Source organism: Dipodomys spectabilis, unplaced genomic scaffold (assembly GCF_019054845.1).
Source record: "Dipodomys spectabilis isolate Male_0828 unplaced genomic scaffold, ASM1905484v1 ptg000024l, whole genome shotgun sequence".
NCBI lineage: Eukaryota > Metazoa > Chordata > Mammalia > Rodentia > Heteromyidae > Dipodomys > Dipodomys spectabilis.
In genome coordinates, this window is record NW_024870701.1 from 23,591,773 (window position 1) to 23,613,663 (window position 21,891).

General features: G+C 46.6%; 2 protein-coding genes across 4 annotated transcripts in view; both read left to right on the forward strand.

Annotated features, from left to right (window-relative positions):
- The window catches only part of Slc14a2 (solute carrier family 14 member 2), a 411,248-nt gene extending 399,500 nt beyond the window's left edge, over nucleotides 1-11,748 (forward strand). For 2 of the 3 annotated variants that reach the window (XR_006146903.1, XR_006146904.1), the window contains 4 exons: nucleotides 84-218; nucleotides 3,381-3,430; nucleotides 5,864-6,724; nucleotides 10,130-10,139. Coding sequence is in view for 1 of the 3 variants with exons in the window: in XM_042675019.1 (XP_042530953.1) it covers nucleotides 84-218; nucleotides 3,381-3,430; nucleotides 5,864-6,064 (386 nt within the window). In the remaining 2 variants the exon portion in view is untranslated. Of the gene's footprint in view, nucleotides 1-83; nucleotides 219-3,380; nucleotides 3,431-5,863; nucleotides 6,725-10,129; nucleotides 10,140-11,734 lie in introns of those variants that run through there. The other variant, XM_042675019.1, reaches the window with a different exon arrangement.
- Slc14a1 (solute carrier family 14 member 1 (Kidd blood group)) overlaps nucleotides 11,024-21,891 on the forward strand; it is a 37,118-nt gene continuing 26,250 nt past the window's right edge. Inside the window, exons 1-2 of the mRNA XM_042675020.1 lie at nucleotides 11,024-11,169; nucleotides 14,204-14,325. Of these exons, the coding sequence (XP_042530954.1) occupies nucleotides 14,314-14,325 (12 nt within the window). The 5' untranslated portion in view covers nucleotides 11,024-11,169; nucleotides 14,204-14,313. The remainder of the gene's footprint in view (nucleotides 11,170-14,203; nucleotides 14,326-21,891) is intronic.

Consider the following 21,891-nt stretch of genomic DNA (forward strand, 5'->3'; position numbering starts at 1 on the left):
CTGCACTTTGAGGCTGTGGAGGCTTGGGACGGGCGGGTGAGCTCTGAAAGACCCAAAGTCAACACAGACGCCTTTCTTCACAGCTCTCAGCATTGCCACGCCCTTTGACTCCATCTACTTTGGCCTTTGTGGCTTCAACAGCACGCTCGCCTGCATCGCCATCGGAGGCATGTTCTACGTCATCACCTGGCAGACACACATCTTGGCCATTGCCTGCTGTAGGTACCATTGACAGAATTCCCTTCCATCTCAGACAATACTAGATCTATCTCCAAAACAACCGCAAGAATGAAAGAAAGAGAGAGGGAAGGAGGGAGGAAGGGAGGAAGTGGGAGGGAACAGGGAGGGAGAGAGGGAGGGAAGGAAAGGTAAAGAGAAGGAGGGAGGAAAAGAGAGAAAGAAAGGAAGGAAGGAAGGAAGGAAGGAAGGAAGGAAGGAAGGAAGGAAGGAAGGAAGGAAGGAAGGAAGGAAGGAAGGGAAAAAAGAAAAAAGAAAGAGTGAGTAATAACCACTTAGAAAACCACTTCTGGCTAGAATTGGGCGGTTTATATCATACAAAACAATAAAGCTGAAATCTCCACGTATTGACCATCAACCCCTTCAAGTGATCCCTCCTGGTTGCATATTTGTTCAGAGTCCAGCAAATCAGATTGACTGGAACAATTTGGTTTGTTTTCATATGCTTATAAACTTTCATCATATTCTTGAAATTATCCAAATCAAAACCAAATAAAATTCATTTGGACTAAGACACTTAAAACAGAAATGCCATTTCCATATATCTATAGATAATGAGATTTATATATAAACTTTAACAAAAAAATAAGTGTACATTATAAAACTTCTAAGCTATCCTTTGCTAGATATGTTCTGGATCAGAAATGTGTGTTTCCTTCATACACTTTGAAGATGTTTCCATTTCCATTCTATGACAGTCAATACAAAGATGTAGAAAACAAATTCTAAACTAGATATGAAGGGTAAAGTTGCTGTCTTTTCCTTTCTTCCCTTCTAAAATTGTTTTCTGCCACCCCAAAATTTCAATCGAAGTCTAGCATAGCATAGTTACTTAAGAAATAAGAGCTGTCAGATTGACCAAATGAAAGGTAAGGTAGCCCACCTAGCACCTACTGCTAAGGAGGCACTTTTAAATACCTCATCTCCACCCCAACACCAACTCTCCATGATTGGTATTATTATTTTACCTGGCAAAAGAGGGGGGAAATGTATCAATGATCAGAGTCAGGACTCGACTAAGAGGAGGGAGGCAGCTCATATGCAACATTAAAGGTACTCAGTGTCAGGACCATGTAAGCAATGAGTGAGGTTCCCTTCCTCCTAGGACAGCAAAGAAGATGCTCCTGGCATCTAGTAAGGAGAGGCCAGGATGCTGCTACACATCCTCCAACTCAAGGGGCAGCTGCCCAGCAAGAAACATTGATGGTGCCACAGCTGCGAAACCTGACGGGTGGCATCTCATTGTAATGCTCACTGTAAAGTACTCAGATGCTATTGCTGTCCCATTTCACAGATGAGGGACTGAAGCAATGGGAGTCAAATCAATGATCCAGAGTCAGGCAGGTCTGTTACACCATTCTCCTTCCTAAAGCCAGTGCTCCCTCTAGAGGTGGAAGAAAAAAAAGATCCAGGGTACCTGGGCCTTTGTTATAGTCCCGCAGCCAGTGCTGCTCTGCACATAAGGCAGCATGCCATTTTTCCTTCTTTCCTGTCTCTCTCCCGACTCTGCAAGCCCTGCATACATGAATGTGTGGGAGGTTTTCAGAGGTTTCCTGTTGGTCACAGGTAGAATGTGATCAAGACCGGGAGGGTGAGGAGGGCATGTGAAGGAGGCCTTCAACTCCTGCCCAGCAACCATGGGAGAGTTGAATGGAATCGAGCTCGGCATAGGCCACTCTCTGAGCCTCCACTCTTCGCAGGCTTAGCTCTGGTCTTCACAATGCTTGGGTTGACCCCTTTCCTCTTCCTGCCTCTTCCTAACCTCGGGCTGCAGCACCCTGTGAAGAAGAACACACTTGCAGCCAGATGGCCACAGCTCTGTCAGCCGCAGAACGCTGGGCAAGCTACGTCCACACTCAGTGCCTCACATGGCCAGTGCTCGCTTCCTAGAGCTGGTGTCAGCATCAAATCAGATTATCCATGGGTACCACCTCTAACGTCTAACGAATGGCAGGAAGCGTCAGCCCTGAGATCTGTATTCAAAGAAATGAATGAGGACGCAGCCATGCCCAGGGCAGCATGGCCTCTTATTTCCTTCCACAAAAGGAAGCTGGCTGGTGGGACCCAGGAAACTTGCCTGCCCTATACCCTACTTTATCTAATCCATTCCTGTATTTCCTCTCCTCTTCCACCTTGAATCCTCACCTTAAAAACAATGGGATGGGGGCTGGGAAGGTGCCTCAGTGGTAGAGTACATGCATGAAGCCCTGGGTTCGATTCCTCAGCACCACATAAGCAGAAAAAGCCAGAAGTGGTGCTGTGGCTCCAGTGGTAGAGCGCTAGCCTTGAGCTGAAGAGCTGAAGGACAGCACCCAGGCCCAGAGTTCAGCCCCCACGTCCAACAAAAAAAAAAAATAGGATCTTTCTACCTCACAAATAAGACAGACCAGTGGTGTTATTTAACCTCTTGAAGCCTCAATTTTCTTGCAAAATAAAGACTATGCCAGTGCTTGCATTTTAGGAATGCTGAAGGCTACAGAGAGTGTGGCTATGTGCTGGGTGTGTAGTCATTCTCTAATAAAGGTTAGCGTTGTTAGTATCCCAAAGACAGCTGGGATGTGCTCTCTTGAGAAATTAAGGCTCCAGATGCAAAGCCCAATTACACTGGCCCATTTTCATCGCTTCTGACTTCTCTTCCCAGCAGGCTCTTCTCAGCAGCCCGCGTGGTCATGCCCTCTCTTGCACAGCCTGAGAGACAGGGCAGTAGGCCTATTTGGTTTTCCTCGAGTTTACAGGATGTTGCTAGTCCCTTGAAACCCATATTATGTTAATACCTTGTGATGAAATATTCCAGCAGGGACTTCTGGGATTCACTTGCCTTCACTGTATAGTAAAATTTTCATTTATGGTTTATGCTGTTAAATGTTCCTTTACTGGAATGCAAGGTGGTGAGACCCAAGGGAACTGTAACAGCTAAATTCTGGCCCTTTTTTAACAAAGTTCATCTGCTGTCTTAGCAATGCAAGCATTTGCATGGAATTTAACACTTTTAAAGCTGCCAAGCACAAACACGATTTGGTTGGTATTCGTTGAATCTGAGAGATGGCATTTGTAGCATAAAATGAATGAAGAGAGACCATGGGGATTAAGCTTGGGATGATGGTAAAGCATCACTGATTGTTTATGGTTGGTTCTTCTTCCAGCACTGTTTGCAGCCTACCTGGGTGCCGCTCTGGCCAACATGTTGTCTGTGGTAAGTCTCTGGGGGCTACAAACATGCCCACGTGCTCCCTCGATCTCCCAACCCCTGAGCATCACAACCCTTCCTCCCGGAACCCTTCCCAACTTCCATCTATTCTTGTATCAAGTCCCACTGCTCACCTTAACACCTTAGGCCACAGGAACTCAAATGTCAATGGCAGGTCAATCAAATGCCATTGTCAGTGGCAGTGGAGCTCTTTATGGAGCAATCTGAAGAGCACCATCTTGAAAATCTAACCCCTTTCTATTTTACCATCCTCCAGAACTATTTTCCTTCTTCACTCCTGGCTTGTAAGCCAGGGCACATTTGTCCCATAGGAACTATCATCTTTGCACCAAGAGACTGGTGTCATCAGCAAGAGCTTTAGGAAACCATGCAAGAACAAACCCTAACCAATCAGAGAGAAGTGTGGGCTGGTGGCTTATGGGCACACACAGCAGTCTCAACAACCTATTCTTTGTCTGGGCCTAGTCTGGGTGTTCTGTGAGGTCAGGAACAGCCACCTGGCCAGCGTAGGCCTGGTATACAGTGCTCAAAGCTCAGCTCACAGCCAGTGTCTCCCTGTTTTAGACAGAGATATAAGAGAAGGTTCACATGGAAGGGGAAGGTTCATCAGTCCTACAGATGGGAAAGGCATAGACACTTCACTCACATCTGTTTAAATCTCCGAGGAAAACAGATGATTTGGACTTAGCCTCAGAACGTATTTTTAAGCACATTTAGCCTTTTCTTATACTATCCTACAAACAAAATGAAGTTCACTTCCTGTGTGCCCTCTCTGTTGATGATGTTTCGCTGACCACCGTCAGGAAAGTTCAGGCTCTTGACAGATCCAGGAGTTCCTCATTGAGGAACAGGATCTAAAGATGTTGAACTACATTTATGAAACTGTTCGAGCCCTCCTCAGAAGAGCACTTGTGAGCCATATTCTTTTGCTCTCTAACTGGTGCGCATATGTGCAGCCGTGGGTCTTCAACAATGCAGCCATCTGCTTGATGGCAATCATGTCCTGAGGACCATTTATTGAATACTTAGTGTACACAAAGCACTAGCTCTCTGAGTCAGTATTGTTACTCCCGGCTGCTGAGGAAATAGGCCTCAGAAGGCTGCAATGATGATAACAAGGGGATACAATCTGAGATTTGGATCTGGGTCTGTGGAGTCCTCACATCCTTTCTACTGTAGGACTCCACCGAGCACCTTGTGCTTTCTCAGTGGGGCTTCGGTGGCAAGACTCCCTGAGTGGAAATCAGGGCTCACAGGAATTCCTTATGGCCTTGTGCTGGCACTGTTCTTGTTCTCCAAATCCCTCCCAGCATCTTTGGGCTTTCACCTGGCCAATGTCATTTACTCCCTTGCTGCTACCCGAGGCTCCTACTACTGCTATCATAAAACATTTGGGGGAGATGGGATGTGATTTGGTCTACCTCATAGTTACATTCATAGGCTGTCTGCAAACTGTCCACTGGAGCCATCTCAAATGAAGAGTATGCTCAAAGGAGGAGGATATAAATGTCCTTGATCATCTCAAGGAATAAAAAGCAAGTCAGGATGAGAAAGAGACATGGGACCTGAGAGCACTTCAGAAGAGAGGCAGCTGCTCTTCATCTCCATTTCTCAGGAACAAGGCCATGAGTCTCTGTAAAGGGTTTCTGCTGCTGTCAGCTTGTAAATGATACCATCTCTGTGTGGTTTTCCAGGACTTTCAGTTCAAGAGCTCTATAGATAAAGTGTTGGTGCCTATGAGTTCTCATTCTCAAAAGAGGGATTCTATTGGCCCAAATTGTGGGCCTATGGGATGCTGTGTTTGAGTCAAGTGTCTACGCCTGAGTCAAGTGTGTATGTCTACTCCAATCTATGACATGAGAAAAACGTCTTGAGATACGAAGAGTCCAAAGACACTCCTTCAACAGGGCTTCCGAAAGCAGGCACAGAACTATCACAGCTCCTACAACCAGATGAATAGCCTGACCAGATTCCCCCTCCCCCCAAAAACACCATGTCTTCTACGTGAAGGCATATTAAGCCCTATTACCATTCCAATAGCTATACTTTGAAGAGTATGTCTTTACCTGTTCCAATGCAAACTGTCACCAGTGACATACATGATTTTATTTATATTGGCAGCCAGTCCAACATTCCCCTTAGCAATGCCCACAAAGCATCTCTCTTCTTTCCAGGGTTGAGGGGATTTATAATGGCTAATTAAACAAGCTCTAGGGTTTTTTGTTTCTTTGTTTAGTTTGGGTGTGTGTGTGTGTGTGTGTGTGTGTCTGTCTGTCTGTCTGTCTGTCTGTCTGTCTGTTTAGTTTGGTGGTGGTGGTGGTGGTGGTGGTGCGTGTGGGTGTGTATGTGTGTGTGTGTCTGTCCGTCTGTCTGTGTGTTCACGTGACTGAAGCACTTCTCCTGTCCCTCTCCTTCCAGTTTGGATTACCACCATGCACATGGCCCTTCTGCCTCTCAGCGCTCACCTTCCTGCTCCTGACCACCAACAACCCCGCCATCTACAAGCTCCCCCTCAGCAAAGTCACCTACCCAGAGGCCAACCGCATCTACTTCCTATCCCAAGAGAGGAACAGAAGGGCATCGACCATAACAAAGTACCAGGCCTATGATGTCTCTTAAGTTGCCAGTTCCAAAACACATCACTGTAAATGTAGTTGTGATCAGGTAGCTGAAGACCTCTTTAACTTCCCCTTGAAGGTCCACCCCGGAAGACCTCTTTAACTCCCCCATCAAGCACAGGAAAAGTGTGGGCTGTCTCCCTCCAGGAGCCTCTCTAAGACACACAACACTTGCCAAAGCTCTGTTTGGTTCAACTTCGTACCCACAACTAGCTCTATGAAAACACCTTTAATGGGGACTTTCTAGTCACACCACTCACGCATGTAATATAGCACAGTGCCAGAAAATGGTCTAGTCTAGAATGCAAGAGAGTTGGACACACACACACACACACACACACACATACACACACACACACACACACACACACACACACACACACACACACACACACACACACACCAGCTCGGCCACTAATCAGTTCCATCTGTCTCAGGCAAGTCCTTCCTGAGCCATTTTAGCCTTGATTTCTTATTGGCAGGGATTTCTTTATGACAGGAAGGGTCTCTAAAACCTCTTCTGCTTCTGAAGCACAGATTCTTCTCTGTCTCCTGTAAATTGATCAAATCAGCATGACCAGCAAGCAGCAAGTAATTGCTGAGTTGAGAAACAGATGGAAGGGTTACCCAGAGGAGAGGCAGAAAGTGTTGATGTTTGGGGGTGCGGGGGGACTGGGAGAGAAGGGGGGGTCTTCTTGGGTCATGGAAAAGTATCTCCAGACTGGGGATTAGAAACTGAGCGTGTCAATGTGCCTTCCTTTACGTAACAGAAATGTTCCTGGGAATATTCTACAATAATATCTGATCATTTCCAGCATCGAAATCATACTGTGAAGCAATTATTTCTCTTTTTGTAATTCTCATAGCCACACTCTCATTAAACTGTTTAAATTTCAAGTTGGTGTCAGGCTTTTCTTTAAATGGGGCTCGTCTATGTGCACACATTCTTCCCATTTGTGGGAAACCCCTTCGTGTGTCTGAAAGGAGACAAGGGTGGGCTAAGAATAATCAGAAGAGAGCCAGGTGTGATAGCTTATATCTGGAATCCTAGCTTCTTAGGAGGCTGAAATTGGGAGGGTTCTGGTTTGCAAACAAACCCAGACAACAAGTTTATGAGAACAGAAAAAGCTAGGCACAGTGATTCGTGCATATCATCCGAACTAGCGTGGGAAGCATAAACGGAAGGATCATAATCCAGGTTACCCTGGGCAAAAAGTGAGAACTTACATCAAACATAACTGAAGCGGGGCTGGGAAGGTGGCATGCCTTGTATGCATGAGGCCCTGGGTTCGATTCCTCAGCACCACACAAGCAGAAAAAGGCAGAAGTTGGTGCTGTGGCTCAAGTGGTAGAGCGCTAGTCTTGAGCTGAAGAGCTGAGGGACAGCGCCCAGGCCCAAAATTCAGGCTCCATGACCTACCCAAAAAATAATAAAATAATAACCAAAGCAAAAGAGGTTTGGAGGTATGGCTCAAGTGGTAGAGTGCCCGCCTAGCAAGTCGGGGGCTCTGAGTTCAAACATGAGTAGCTCAAAAATAATGACCAGAATAGGGCTTGAGAAGAAGAGGAGGTGCACAGCAATGACTGTGGACATTGCTGTCCTAATTCACAGGCCTTCTCTATGGAAAGACCCATGGTCCAGCTCTCCCACCCTTCTCCATAGGCACACTAGCCTTTCCTAGCCACACTGAGATGCCAACACATACTTCCAGTTCAGCATGATCAGTGATGGCATAAGAAGAGGGAGAAGGCCGGCGCCGGTGGCTCACGCCTGTAATCCTAGCTACTCAGGAGGCTGAGATCTGAGGATCACAGTTCAAAGCCAGCCCAGGCAGGAAAGACCTTGAGACTCTTATCTCCAATAAACCACTCAGAAAACCGGAAGCGATACTGTGGCTCAAGTGGTAGAGCACTAGCCTTAAGCTGAAGAGATGAGGGAGAGCGCCCAGGCCCAGAGTTGAAGCCCCACAACCGACAAAAAAAAATGGGGGGGGGGAGGAAAGGGGAGGGAGGGAGGAAAGGGGAGGGAGACAGGCCCTTTACAAACACAGCTTTAAGGAAGAATTACATTTTAATCAAAATCCATCCTTAAAAAAAAAAAGAAAACTACTTTTAGCCAGGTACCTGTGGCTCATGCCTATAATCCTAACTATTCAGGAGGCTGAGATCTGAGGACCTTGGTTTGAAGCCAGCCCAGGCAATAAAGTCCATAAGACTCTTAATTCCAGTTAACCACAAAAAAGCTGGAAATGGAGTTGTAGTTCAAGTGGTCGAATGCCAGCCTCAAGCAAAAGAAGTAAGGGACAGTGTGCAGGCCCTGTGTTCAAGCCTCAGCATTTGTTTTAATAAGTGGGGGCTTGAACTCAGGGCCTGGTGCTATCCATGAGGTTTTGTTGTTGCTGTTCAAGGCTAGCATTCTACCACCTTGAGCCATAGCACCACATCCAGTGTTCCGGTGGTTAATTGGAGATAAGAATCTCATGGACTCTTCTGCCCGGGCTGGCTTCAAACAGTAATCCTCAGATCTCAGCCTCCTGAGTAGTTAGGATTACAGGCGTGAGCCACTAGTGCCCAGCTTCAATGTATTGTTTTAAGCTGGTTTCCATGTTTATCTTTTCTCTCTCTCTCTGGTCTGAGATTCCAGCCATCTCTCACCAGCCCAGGAAGGAGCACTGGGCCGTATGTCTCTCTCTTGCAGCCCCTTTTGACCTCTTCAGGAACATGGAGTTCTTCTTCATGCAAGCGAATTCTCCATGTAGGAAACCGGATGACTCATACCCCATAGCTACCTCTGAGTCTGTGATCACACCTTGAGGCCAAGAAGGTCTCAGCCTATAGTTTAATGACCATAGAATTGTAGCTCTCTGAGGATCAAGCATCCAGAAATTTCACCAGAAGGCTATTTATGCTCACGGCTCACTCAGCTGCCCCAGAACCTCCAAGTGATGACATCAAACTATTAAAAGTACTGGTTCTCATGCATTTCCACCAAAGCCTTATAATCTAGTTTTATTAAAAGCAGAAACCCCACCATATGCATACTATTCTGATTATTGACCACTAATAAAACCCTTCAGCTGGTCTAAGTACTTCAATATCCTTGCCTATAAAGCAAACTGTGTTGGCCCAGGATTCCAGGCAAGGTGGAAATAGACGGGGTGAGAGAATGCAACTCATGAAAATATGTCACGTCTACAGGACAGCAGAGTAATGGATCCAGTCCCTCCCTTCAATTGGGCATCAACAGTAGAGAACGGGAACCAACCCCACCACCAACTCCCGAAAAGTATTGTCTCAGCACCATTCAGCAACATCACACTGAGAGCATAAAATCAGCCGTGGTGGGAGTATTTATACCACAGAGACTGGCAGAGTCTCTGGGCGTATACATAAAATAACAACACCCATTTTGCAAATAGGCATACATACAAAAAAGTACACTGGAATGTGGGAGAGCAAACCAAATGTGACATAAAAATAAAATGCATGCCATCATGGATATTCTCAAGAGAGAGGCCTCGCCGGAGACAATGGACCCGCCAAAGCCCAAGTCACATGATTAACGCAATCCTGTCAGGAAGTAAGTAAATAAATAAATAATACAAGGGACAAACATACAGTTGCAATGCCACAGAACTAGCTCATGTGTGACAGAGTAGCCCTGAGAACGATTTGGTCGAGTAACCGGCTGCAGCAAATTCCTGCCCCATGCTCTCTTAACCCTTACAGAATCCAATCACTTCTCATGGCTGGTGTTCAGGGAAAAAACTCTTAATTTTAATGGGCGTAGGGGGTCAGTCATGGGACCTGAACTCTGGGCCTGGGCACTGTCCCTCAGCTCTTCAGCTCAAGGCTGGCACTCTACCACTTGAGCCACAGTACCACTTCTGAGGAATCGAACCCAGGGCCTCATGCATGCAAGGCAAGCACTCTACCACTGAGCCACCTTCCCAGCCCCGGAAAGAACTCTTAGACATGGTTTTTACCATCTAACCCTCACATTCGTATCAGGGGCATTCACTTCAAGCCCCTGCATGCAATCTTCTGCAGCCAGCTCTTTCTCCAGAGCTTCTGTAGCTTGAATCCCTCAAGTCATGAAACAGTCTCAGGTGAGGCAGGTAGATGGCAAATCAGCGGCTGTTAGACCATAATGTGTACCACCTTCACCACTGGAGTTTATTTAACAGACAGGGCCCTCATGCACAGAGTTAGAGGCAGCAGATCTGGGACAGAGCCTGGCAATCTGCATTTCTAAGCTCTTCTCGGGCCGTGCTACCACTGTGAGTCTGAGAGCCCTCTTCCAGAGTCATGAGTGTAAACTCTGAACTAAGATCGTTGCCCTAAATACCTCTTTGCCCTTCATTGCATGGTGTAGGAAACAGCTTGCAAACACTCATTCAAACAGGAATCACCTGTGTTCCTCAGAGCTGAAGATTTAGACTCAGTAGATCCAGATGGAGCCTTCCAAAAACTCGTATTACACAAATGCGGTTGGGTCGAGGTCTTGCATTTGAGATCACTACATAGTCTCCTACTCCTTGACAGAAGAGAATCATTCTACCCTGGACAAATCAGCAGTGGGATTGGGCCATGTGTGTTTTTAAAGCTCCTGCAGTATTCTAATGAGCAGAAAACACGTTGGGAACTGTTTCCTAGGTCCCAGTGCCTCCAATCAGAGTCACTCCTGGAGGCTCTCAACCCCCTATCTGGGTCCCCAGGTGGGTTGTGTGTAAGGTGCAGACAGTCCACAGAGAAGCGCGGAGCACTGGAGGCAGAAGGCAGATGTACAACACAGAGAACCCTCAACTATGAAGCCTATCTCTTTCTCAGTGTTGTTGGGGGGGCCCAGACTTGTACCCTGTTAGAAACTAAATAAAGAAAACTGAAGCCACTTACCAGAAACATCCGGTTCAGTAAACCAAGCAGACAAACAAGCTCTTGCATTGGCCCGGAAGTCTGCTAAGCGAACGTAGTGGTCCTGACAAGGAGAAGGAAAGCAACGAGGTTGCCAGCAGCCCCTCCAACCACATGGCACTGGGTCTGGCAGTTCAGGCCTGGTGGAGTCCTGGGGCTGCCAATAAGATACAGCCATGGGCCTGTGAGCAGGTAGGAATGGAGAGCTGCGTGGGGGTGGGGCTCGAAGGGGGGAGGTGTGCAGAGGTGCTGACAGCGGCTGCTGAGGATGGGCATGAGCTGTGATGGCTCTGGAGACCAGCAGGCAGGAAGCTGGCAGCCAGTAGATAAGAGGGAAAGGAGTAGAAGAAAAGCAGAACACAGACACAAGAGAAAGAGCAAAGGCCATGGGCCTGGTGGTACAGGAAAGGAAGAGGGAACACAGATTGGTTGTCATGTACAAGTTAAGAAGACTCTGAACTCTGAAAACTTCCCAGGGGGCGGGGATGGGACAGGGATGAGAGGTGGCTCTTACTCCTCCCTCTACCACTTGCTTGCTTCTTGTGGGGTACGTCTGAGACACGAGGATCTACTATACTGTTGGAGAGAGACCGGCACCTGTAGCTTGGCCTGAGCATATAAGACTTGATCAGGCAGGGAGACAGGCAATTCATGCAGCCACGTATGTAAAAATCACCATGCTCAGGCCTGGCCCACACACTCCATGGAAGATAAGCTGAAGGAAGAAGGTTTTCGAGAAAGTGGGAGGAGCCCCGAGGCAGCATGACTTTGTCATAGAGGTTGTCTCCGCCCCTAGAGTCAGAGGTGATCTGCAATTGGCTGAGTTCTTGAGCTCTACGTCTGGATGTTTATCCTGTACTCCTAGTCTCTCTAAAGACCTGTAGAAGCTGCACATGGTGGCGCACGCCTATAACCCCAGCACTTGGGAGGCTAAGCAAGAGGCTCTTTATCTAGCAAGGCTTAGGCTCAACAAAACAACAAGCAACAACAAAAATGAGATCTATGGAATCCTGTGTCGGTCATCTGGGAGAAGGGGTTGTTTTTAATCTCGCTGAGAGACATGAATACCCACTAAGTTTCTGACAAGCCTGGCATAGAGCAAGACAGCTCAGGACACAAGCTCAAAGTGCAGATCTCGGGCTTGGCTGCTACACCCCCCTCCCTTCCTGGGCCTCCTGTCTATCTTTTTTTTCTTTTTTTCTGGTCTTGGGGCTTGAACTCTGGGCCTGGGCACTGTCCCTGAGCTCTTCAGTTCAAGGCTAGCATTCTACCACTTGAGCCACATCACCACTTCCAGTTTTCTGCGTGGTTTATTGGACATAAGAATCTCATGGACTTTCCTGCCCAGGCTGGCTTTGAACTGCAATCCTTAGATTTCAGCCTCCTGAGTGGCTGGGATTACAGGCATGAGCCACCAACGCCAGGCCCATCTATCCTTAAAAGCTGCTTCCCTCTAGCAGGCCCTCACTCAGCCCCAGGCTTTCCATAGACACAGACTCTAAGCCCTTTGAGGGCATGGATGGAGTTCTACAGGTCCCTGAACCCTGACACACCCACCAGGTTCAGTGAAAGGTCGACTTCTCCTGGGGTATATTTCTAAGGAGCTGGAATTTTGTAATTACACTTTTGTGAGGAAACAGATCAGTTTGAATGTTACTGAAACGTATCAACTTGATTTTTGAATATTAAGCCAACAAGATAGTTGACAGTTGTGTGTTTTGTTGACTCTTTTATCTATAACCAGGTCAGAATAGATACAAGACAGCAACATGTGAGTGCTTGTGAATTTCCTCTAGCATTCCCTTAGCAGTTTATTTTAGGAGCCCCGTCTTTACTTTGCAGCTAAAATAATTATCAATGTATTTTAGTCTTATTTTATTTTATTTTCCTGTGCTGGGGATTGAACCCAGGACATTCTATGTGCCAGTCAAGTGCTTCACCATTGAATTACAACCCCAACTTTTGGGTTTTAGAGACAAGGTCTCCTTCTGCAGCTCAACCTGGCTCAGCTGTATGCCTGCACACAGGTTGAAGTACTCATTGTTAAGCTACATAGTAACGATGTCTTCTTGTGTTGCTTTGTTTTGTGTAAGTGCAGTCTAAGAACTACCTCCATTAGGATCACATGGATTTCTATTGTCCCCTCAGACCAAACCAGACTCTAGGGTGGAACCCAGACTCTTATCCTCGTGCTCTCTGCAAATCAAAGTTTGAGGACAGTGCTCAGTTCATTGCCTGTCAGAGAGACAGATGGAGGTAGAGGCTGACAAACATTTAGAATCAAGAAAGCTTTTCTCACCTGGGTACTGTTGGTTCACGCCTGTAATACTCACTACTCAGGAGGCTGAGACCTGAGGATCGCAGTTTAAAAGTCAGCCAGGCAAGAAAGTCCATGAGACTCTTTTTTTTGTATACATTTTTATTGTAAAAATATTGTAGAAAAGGGTTACCGTTACATGCATACGGTAATGAGTACATTTCCTATTGAGCATTGTTACCTCCTCCTTTGTTTTTCCCATACCATCCCTTCCCTCCCCACCTCCTCTTCCCTCCCCACTTCCCCAATTCCTCCTCCTCCCCCCAAGTTGTAAAGTTTGTTTTCAACATAGTGTCTTGTACATCTCATTGTTAAAATGGGTCAACCTGTATCCTTATGACAGCATTTTGTTATTTCCCTTCCCCTCCCCAAATTAGAAAAACAGATATACAAGATGCAGGGCAAGGGAATCAAATACAGTGAAAACAGGGTTATACCATAGGGGAAGAACATACAAAAGAAACAAAAAAATCACATAGTATATTATAAATACATTAAAAAACAATAGCAAGAAAGAGAAAATCACTTGTGTCCCGAGACTCTTATCTCCAGTTAACCACCAGAAAACCAGAAGTGGAGCTGTAGCTCAAGTGGTAGAGTGCTTGCCCTGAGCTGAAGCTCAAGGATAGAGCCCAGGCCCACAGGTCAAGCTCCACCACAAAAAAAGAAAGAAAGCTTTTCTGTACCAAACTCCTCTCCTCTCCTGTCCCAGTCTGCACACTCCCCTTTATGATGTTGCTTAAAAATCCACAGAGTCTGTAAAGGCTGGATGTGATCCAGGGTTGGGGGGAGGGGGCGAGGGGACATCCTTTGGCTTGTGACACTTTCTAATTGTCACCAGAGGGCGCCAGAGCACTTCCAAAAGTCACACACAAGGCTCCAATTGTTTCATGTTCTTTTTCCAAGCAGACTATCCGCTGAGGGTCCAGTCTCCCGGTCTGTCTCTGCTTCACTGATTCACCCATCTGCAAGAGGAAATTGAAGTACTTGAGAGTGCATAGCTGCTAATAAAAGACCTTATGAGGCCTGAGGTACGTATTTGATGACAAGATCTCATCCTAACAGGCAATTAATACAGACCTGTTACAATTCTATTCAAACTGCAATAAGATCGGAGAGGTAAACCTCCTCGACAAGCTCCTGGCTATTATTCTACCATGAATCAGTGGTTTGCACAGATGGGAAACCAGAAACCCTGAATTATACACATAATTTTTAATATTTTATTATTAACAAAGCTAAGTTCAATTATAGCTGTCTTTCACCCATGTACTCAGAAAGCTTCCCATCTCCTCTGCAGTTTTTGGTCCTGACACTGCTGTTGGGCATGCAATACAGCTCATAGCTCCAGAAGACATAAGTTAGAAAACTGGCACCCTCTCCAACAAGCTGGCCCCACCCCCATACTGCCCATTCCACCCAACCAGCTGTCTTTCTCTAATATACGCTGGTTGTTTTTCCAAAAGCATTATTTAAACTTCATTCTCCTAGTCACTGAGCTATAATCCACATCATATTAATTCAATCTGTGAAGGCAATTATCATAGTACCCTGGTGATGGAATTGGGAATGGTGCTCGTGATGATGCTACAGGTGTGGTAGCATTGACAGGGTTGAAGGTGGTGATGGCAGACCTAGGAACGCTGGAGGTGGTAGAGTCGGGAATGGCAGACATAGAGCTGGTGGCAGTGGTAGAATCAGCGATGGTCAAGATGAGGTAGAATTGAGGATGGAGGAAATGGCTGTGACATTGGCTAGGTGGACTTCATGGTGGTATCTACTTAGCATCCTTCTGAGGTTTTATCTGCATGAAGGATAAAACCCACACTCCTGAGCTTGACACATAAGCTGCTCATGAGCCAGTTATTGCTTGTGTGTTTAGCCTTTCTCCCACCCACATATGCTAACATACATGTACACTTACACTCACGAAGCTTTTCCACGTTAGAACATTCTTTCAGCCTCACACTAAGTGTGTATGTTTTATTCTGCTATTTGCGCCATAAGATCATTACACATGGCTGCCTGCGGGCCCTTGCTTATCTCCTTGCTGGGGGCTTCACATGTACCATCTCATCAGTACCACTGAGTGGGCCATCCCATTTGAAAGTAAAGGAAGTCGAAGAAAAGTGCAACTGGACTTATCCCAGATCTACCTATTTTGATGCTCAGAAGCTTCAGAACCAGCGGTTCAGTCATCTGTCATCTTCCTAAAAGGATCAGCCTAAGCAAATGCACTGGGGAGGGAATCAGGACAGTTAGTCCTAAAGTACTTCATTCCAGGTCCCATTAAAAACTAATAAAAGCCAAGTGCCAGTGACTATTACTGACCAAAGCCAACCCAGGCAGGAGTCTGTAAGACTCTAACTATCTCTAACTAACCACCAAAAAGCCAGAGGAGAGCTGGGGTGTAGCTCAGTGGCAACATGCTTGCCTAGTAGGTACAACATCCTGGGTTCCGTTCCCAGTGCCAAAAAAGAAAAAAAATACAGTTAAAAAAAAGCCAGAGATGGAACTGTAGCTCAAGTGATAGAGAGCTAGCTGTAAGCAAAAAAACAAAAACAAAACAAAAAAACTTAGGGACAGTGCTCAAGCCCAGAGTTCAAGCCTTGGGATGGGAATATTGTGTGTTCTCTCTTCTGCATTTCTGTAAATGCAGAAGAGATGCTTGATGCTTCATGAGGGTGTTTGGTAGCCCTGGTATTTTCCATTACAGGAAATGTCCTGGACGCATTGACGATGTGTTAGTGACCCTTCATTTTGGGTCCCAGTGTTACTCAGATGTTTGGGATTCTGCATTGACCTTCTGATCTGCCCACTACCTCAGGCAAAGCACAGCAGGAGGCCCCAGGAGGCCCTGAGACAACTAGCCTGTGTGTGCACGTTCCTCCTTTATGTAGAGAGGCCTGTGAGCTCCCGGGAGAAGTGTGGAGCAGATGTCACCCACAGCCACCCCTCAGCCGGACCTCTAAGCTTGGCTGAGCTACCTGGGTTCCTAGCCTCCCTCTGGAATCTGCAGGTACAGAACCTGAAGCCATTGCACACCCTAGACGTGGAAGGCTGGGTGCACCTTCACGCCACTGCTCGCTTGTCCTGGGCAGGTCACTTTGCCAACCCTGTTCTTCCTCAGCGATTTGTTTTGGGGAGGAAGGAAGGGAGAGCAGTAGAAATTGAACTTAAAGCCTCCTGTTTTCCAAGCAGGCGCTCTGCCACTTGGGTCATGCCTCTAGCTCCTTTTTGCCTTGGTTATTTGTTGAAGAAGGATCTTACCTTATGCTTAGTGATCCTACCTGTACCTCCTATATTGCTAGGGATGGCAGGCACATACCACCATAACCAGCCATGGTGTAAGCCAGTCTCATGAACATCTTTGTGTCTGGGCTTGAACCCAAATCCCCAAAGCTCTGCTTCCCAAGTCGCTAGGATTATAGGATTGAGACACCTACTGTGCGCAGCTCTACCTCCTTAGCTTTAAAAAGAAAAGAAAAGGTAACAAAGAATTACCTGCCCCCTCCATCCCATCAAAATATCAGTCAGAGCCATCAGAGCCAAGTGGAGAGAGAGCGCTTGTGTCAGGGAGCAATGAATAAAGCCATTCCTTCTCACCGTCTTCCTGCCTTCCCCGGATACCCTGCTATCCGCAAAGACACATCGGCTCTACTTTTCCTGCCACTCCTGTGAAAACAGTCCCCAAATTCAATACCGCCATCTTCCCAGACTTACCCAGAGCAGACTCCCGAATCACCTACCACATTCTGGATATCCTGGGCGTTTCTACCCACCCGTGCAGAGATCTCAAACACAGCCTCACGAGACTGATGGCTGGCTGCCTGCCATGTGGAGCACAGGCTCCACACCATCATCTTGAACACATAATAGATGTCCCTTAGGGACCTATCACAAGCTTAGGGCAAAATACATATTTACCAGCATCCAGATGAAGAAAAACATCATCAGCACTCAGAATTTCCACTGGGGAACCAGCAGCCTGACTCCGGTCACTCTACCTGGCTTTGAAGCTGGGGTGAATGGAATCCTGTGGCCCCTTCTCCCATCCGTGGTGGCGATGGGATGGAACACGGTGCCGTCCCTAGTGACCCAGGAGAGGAGCCAGCAACCATTTGTCCTCTTTGCGTCTGTCTCTCTCTGTCTCTGTCTCTCAATCAACATCATGAGCCCGTGAGCTCCATGCATACCCCGTGTGGATTATTTACCCATTCTAGTCTCCAAGGCCCGTGGGGTCATGTCCCATTTGGGGCTCCTCTGAGTACTGCTGTCTGAGACCTTGTTCTACGTATGTGGGTTGTGAATATGCTTGCATTTCCAGCAGGTGTGGTCCTAGGAAGGAGATGCAGTGTGGCAAGTGTGGGAAGTGTAGGAAGCGGCAGTGCCTGTGTATGCCTACCAGCCCCAGTGTGACTGACGGTCACCCCACTTCCTCAGTGCCCTTTTGAATTGCTCTTCCTCCACCCTACGTCCATTGGTAGTTCTTTCCCTCCCCCATTTTATCTCTGATTTGCAGACCTTTCCCTGTTGGTACTATCCTACCACAGAGCCTATGGGCTCCTAAAGAGCTTCCCTGGCTTCAAACCTTCAGCCACGCATAAGTGACTCTCCAATAATTGCCCTGAATGCTGCCTTCACTGTGGCACTGTGCTGGACACAGAACCTCAGAGCTCCTCCTCTTCTGTTCCTGTACAGCTAGACCTGTTCCTTTGCCTTGCTTTGTGCACTCACAGTAAACTGCGCAGGGATCAAACAGACCCCTTCAGTGCTGCTTTTGTAATTGATGGTGTCATTTCCCAATGCTTTAATTCTCCTTCTGGTAAGTCTCAGGCTGCAGCCTGCCTAGCAGGAAAACCATCCTTTTATTTTTGTTAGTTCTGTAAGAAGCACCCCAACCCAGCCCACTGCAGTTAGTGGCAACAGAGCTTTAGAGAGTTTGTTTCTAGGCACCGTAGTTTCCAGAGAGGCCCCAACTTGTAAAGAGTTCCTTTGAAATTCTAATGATCTGGCAGGTATTTCATGACTTTTTGTAACAGACAGCTACTACTTCTTACTTGCTAGTAACTTCCATTTGATCCAAAATCAAACAGAAATGTGGGTATTGACTAGATGAGGAAAAAGCTGATAGCCAAAAGAAATTTCTTCTTTCCCAAACTTCTTCTCTGTGAGATAAACCTCCTCAATCAGCTGCAATTATCAGTCACCTGCCACACAAAGTTAGAGGTACAAAGTGCTAGATTCCACCTATCATTATGGAGAGCTTAGGAAGGCATGCGAAATAGAGACGACACAGTTTGTTTAGGTCTCAGTCTATTTTTTAAAAAATGTATTTGGAGGCAGTCTTGAAATGTGACTCAGGCTAGACCCAATCCTCCTTGCCTCAGCCTCCTGAGTGCTGGACTATAGGTGTGTATCACCTCTCCTGCCTGTTTCGCTCAGACTTTGAGAAGGAAAATGAGGTTTCTGGGTTTATGGTTTGCATATAGTTTGTCAAAGTTACTACTTGAACATGGACTTTATGCAAAGGACCTCAACACATTCACATTCCTATTGCCCCATAATTTGGAACTTAGCAGTATTTCATTATTTCAGATATTTTTCTGTTCACTGTGGCTCAAGTGGTAGAGCCCTTGCGTAGCGAGTGCAAGTCCCTTAGTTCAATCCTCAATACCTCTCCTGCCAAAAGCAACAAACAAACTTATAATCGTAACTACTCAAGAGGCTGAGATCTGAGAATCACAGTTCAAAGCCAGCCCAGGCAGATTAAAAAAATGTAAAAGAATCTTAAACTCCAATGAACCAGAAAAAAACTGGAAGTCCAGTGCAGTTCAAGTGGTAGAGGGCCAACCATAAGCAGAAAAAGCTGAGTGAGAGCATAAAGCCTGAGTTCAAGCCCCAGTAGGGCATATATACACACACACAAAGCCCGCTGAGGTTTACATTTACATATTTTCATTATATTTAGTTTTATTGTCAAGGTGATGTACAGGGGGTTTACAGTTACGTAAGTAAGGGAGTAAGTACATTTCTTGTCAAACTTGTTACCCCCTCCCTCATTTTTCCCTCTTTCCCTCCCCCAAGGCCCCTAGTTGAACAGATCATTTCCAACACAGTGTCTTGTGAGTATCGCTGCTGCATTGGTTCCCCCTTAGTCCTTTGTCTCAGCCTTCTTTTGTTCGCCTCCCCTTCCCTAATTCAGATAAACATATATACAATACCCAGGGTACCAAAATCAAATATAATGACAACAGGGGATAAACCATAGGGGGAAAAACACAAAGGAAAAAAGAAATCACATAGTACATTACCAACAACAACAACAAACAAAAACCTCTTGTGTCCATGTCTTAGAGTTCATTTCCCTTAGCCTTATCTTACATGGTCATATGTACGTAGCTATTGAGCTATTCTGCTCATCTGCTAAGGTTGCATATTCTCCTTTTATAGTGAAGTATTTTTCTTAGGACACTATCTGATGCTGAGCCCGTTGGTGGGGCTGGGGTGTCTGGGGTCAGGTAACCTGAGAGAATAGCTGTCAGAGCGCACTTGCTGTTCCGATGTCTTCTACAACATAAAAGAGCATTGCTTTCCAGAGCACTCAGGGCTCAAAGGCTGTGACTCAGAGCGCACACCCTCCCATGCCATCCACAGCTCTCCACAACCCCACAACATCAGCACTCAGTCCACCCACCCTCAGGGCACTCCCCAGAAACCCTCTCCCCACCTTCATTCAGTGCTACTCAGATATAAAGGGCCTTTCTAGGCCCAAATCCTCCATACGCCTCCCTCTGCCTTCATTACTGATCTACCCCAAACTCTTTAACCCTAAATCAAGTCTGTCTACAAGGTAGCGTTTAATTGTACACCATCTGCTATTATGAACAACTACCAGGTCTTGATCAAATTTGACAAGCACCTGACCCTCCCTCAGAGAGACGGTGCGGTGGACTTACTCTTGAGCAAATGAGATTACAAACCTTCTCTCAGGAAGCACCATTCCCCTCCATGTCAGTACTGCTCACAGTCAGCCTTGACTGTGACATATGCTCCTTTGCATCTCATTCATGTACCAGGATTTGCAAACTGACTTCTCATACCATCTGCCAGTATCTAGAGGACTCATCTAGATTTATAGTCGCATGGGAACAGGGAAGGAGGGGATGATGGGAGAGGCCCTGGTAGAACGGCCTCCAACCTGAGGATAAGGGGTTGAATCCTAGATACCAGGAAGCAGTGAACTGGCCAATGTATGAGGAGTCCACAGGCAACTCTTGTAAAAGGGAGGCCTTGGGGACCGTATGCCTCCCTTGATTACACTGGCCTGTTTGGCGGCTGGGATTGGGAAACTATCCTCTGTTGTCTGCACCAATCACTAACATGGAGGCTCTGGAGAAGTGAAGCTTCTTTTCTGCTTACTACCCTCAGAATGGCCTAGGTGTCCCCCCCCCCCCGAACTAGACAATCTACAAACCTGGTGTTAAAGACTTGGACCTGCCCTGCTGCAGGGCATCCCCAAAGGCAAGCCGAACATCTGACACAACAGAGTGCTGGCTGCTTGCCGCTATAGATGGCTGACCTGAAGTGGGACCGGGTGAGCAACAGCCATCCATGTTTATCCCCAGTGGTAGAGGCTCTGCCCCTTAGACTAGACGTTCCTGTAGTAATGCTGGAGCCTGCTCTTAGGGGACATAGGCTCCTACTTACTCCTTCCCCAAAAATACCATGCTCCCTCTTAGTTAAGTACCACACAAGAGCCTGACCGACCTGTCAAGTCCCTGGAGTCATTCACCCATTTTATTCATGCAGTGACTCAACACATATCTCCTGAGAGCCTTAATGACCACACGCTGAACCCAATACTGGGACTAAGTAATGCACAAAAACAGCCTGGATTCCACACCCCGGAAGCTTGTAGGCCAGCGAACAAGTACAATAAAGCAAAGACTCGCAAAATTGTTTGATGGCAAATAATGATACACACGATAAGAGAAAAGAAAAATACTCTGAGTGACGCAGGCCGATCATTACAGCTCTCCCCTGAAAATTCACCTTTCCCTCCTGATTGGTAGGATTTGGTTTCTGGGTATCTTGTTTGATTGGTTAGTTGTTGTTGTTGTCACTGTATTTTAAGATGGGATTTCACTATGTAGTCTAACTTGAGAGGTTTCTACCTTGAGATCCTCCTGCCTGAGCCTCCTGAATGGGCTACCACGTTCAGCTATCTACAGTGAATCTCTGTGGGAGACATTCACCCACTCACCATGGAGTGCAGAGGGCAGCCAATAGGAAGGCAGATGTCCTTTGCAAATGTGCATTCGACCAGTCTATTGCTGTAATGTAGGGCTAAGGAAAGTACAGGTGCAGACCTGACAGAGTGGCTCAAGTCTCTAATCCTAGCTATTGGGCAAATGGAAATCAGAGGGATCAAAGTTCAATTGCAGCCTAGGAAAACAGTTAACAATGTCTTAGCTTAATTAATATGCCAGGTGTGGTAGGCAGTGGATACCTATCACCCCAACTACGTGGGAGGCATAAATAAAAAGGTTGTAGTCTGAGGTCAATCCCATGCAAAAATGGAAGGCGTAGGGCTG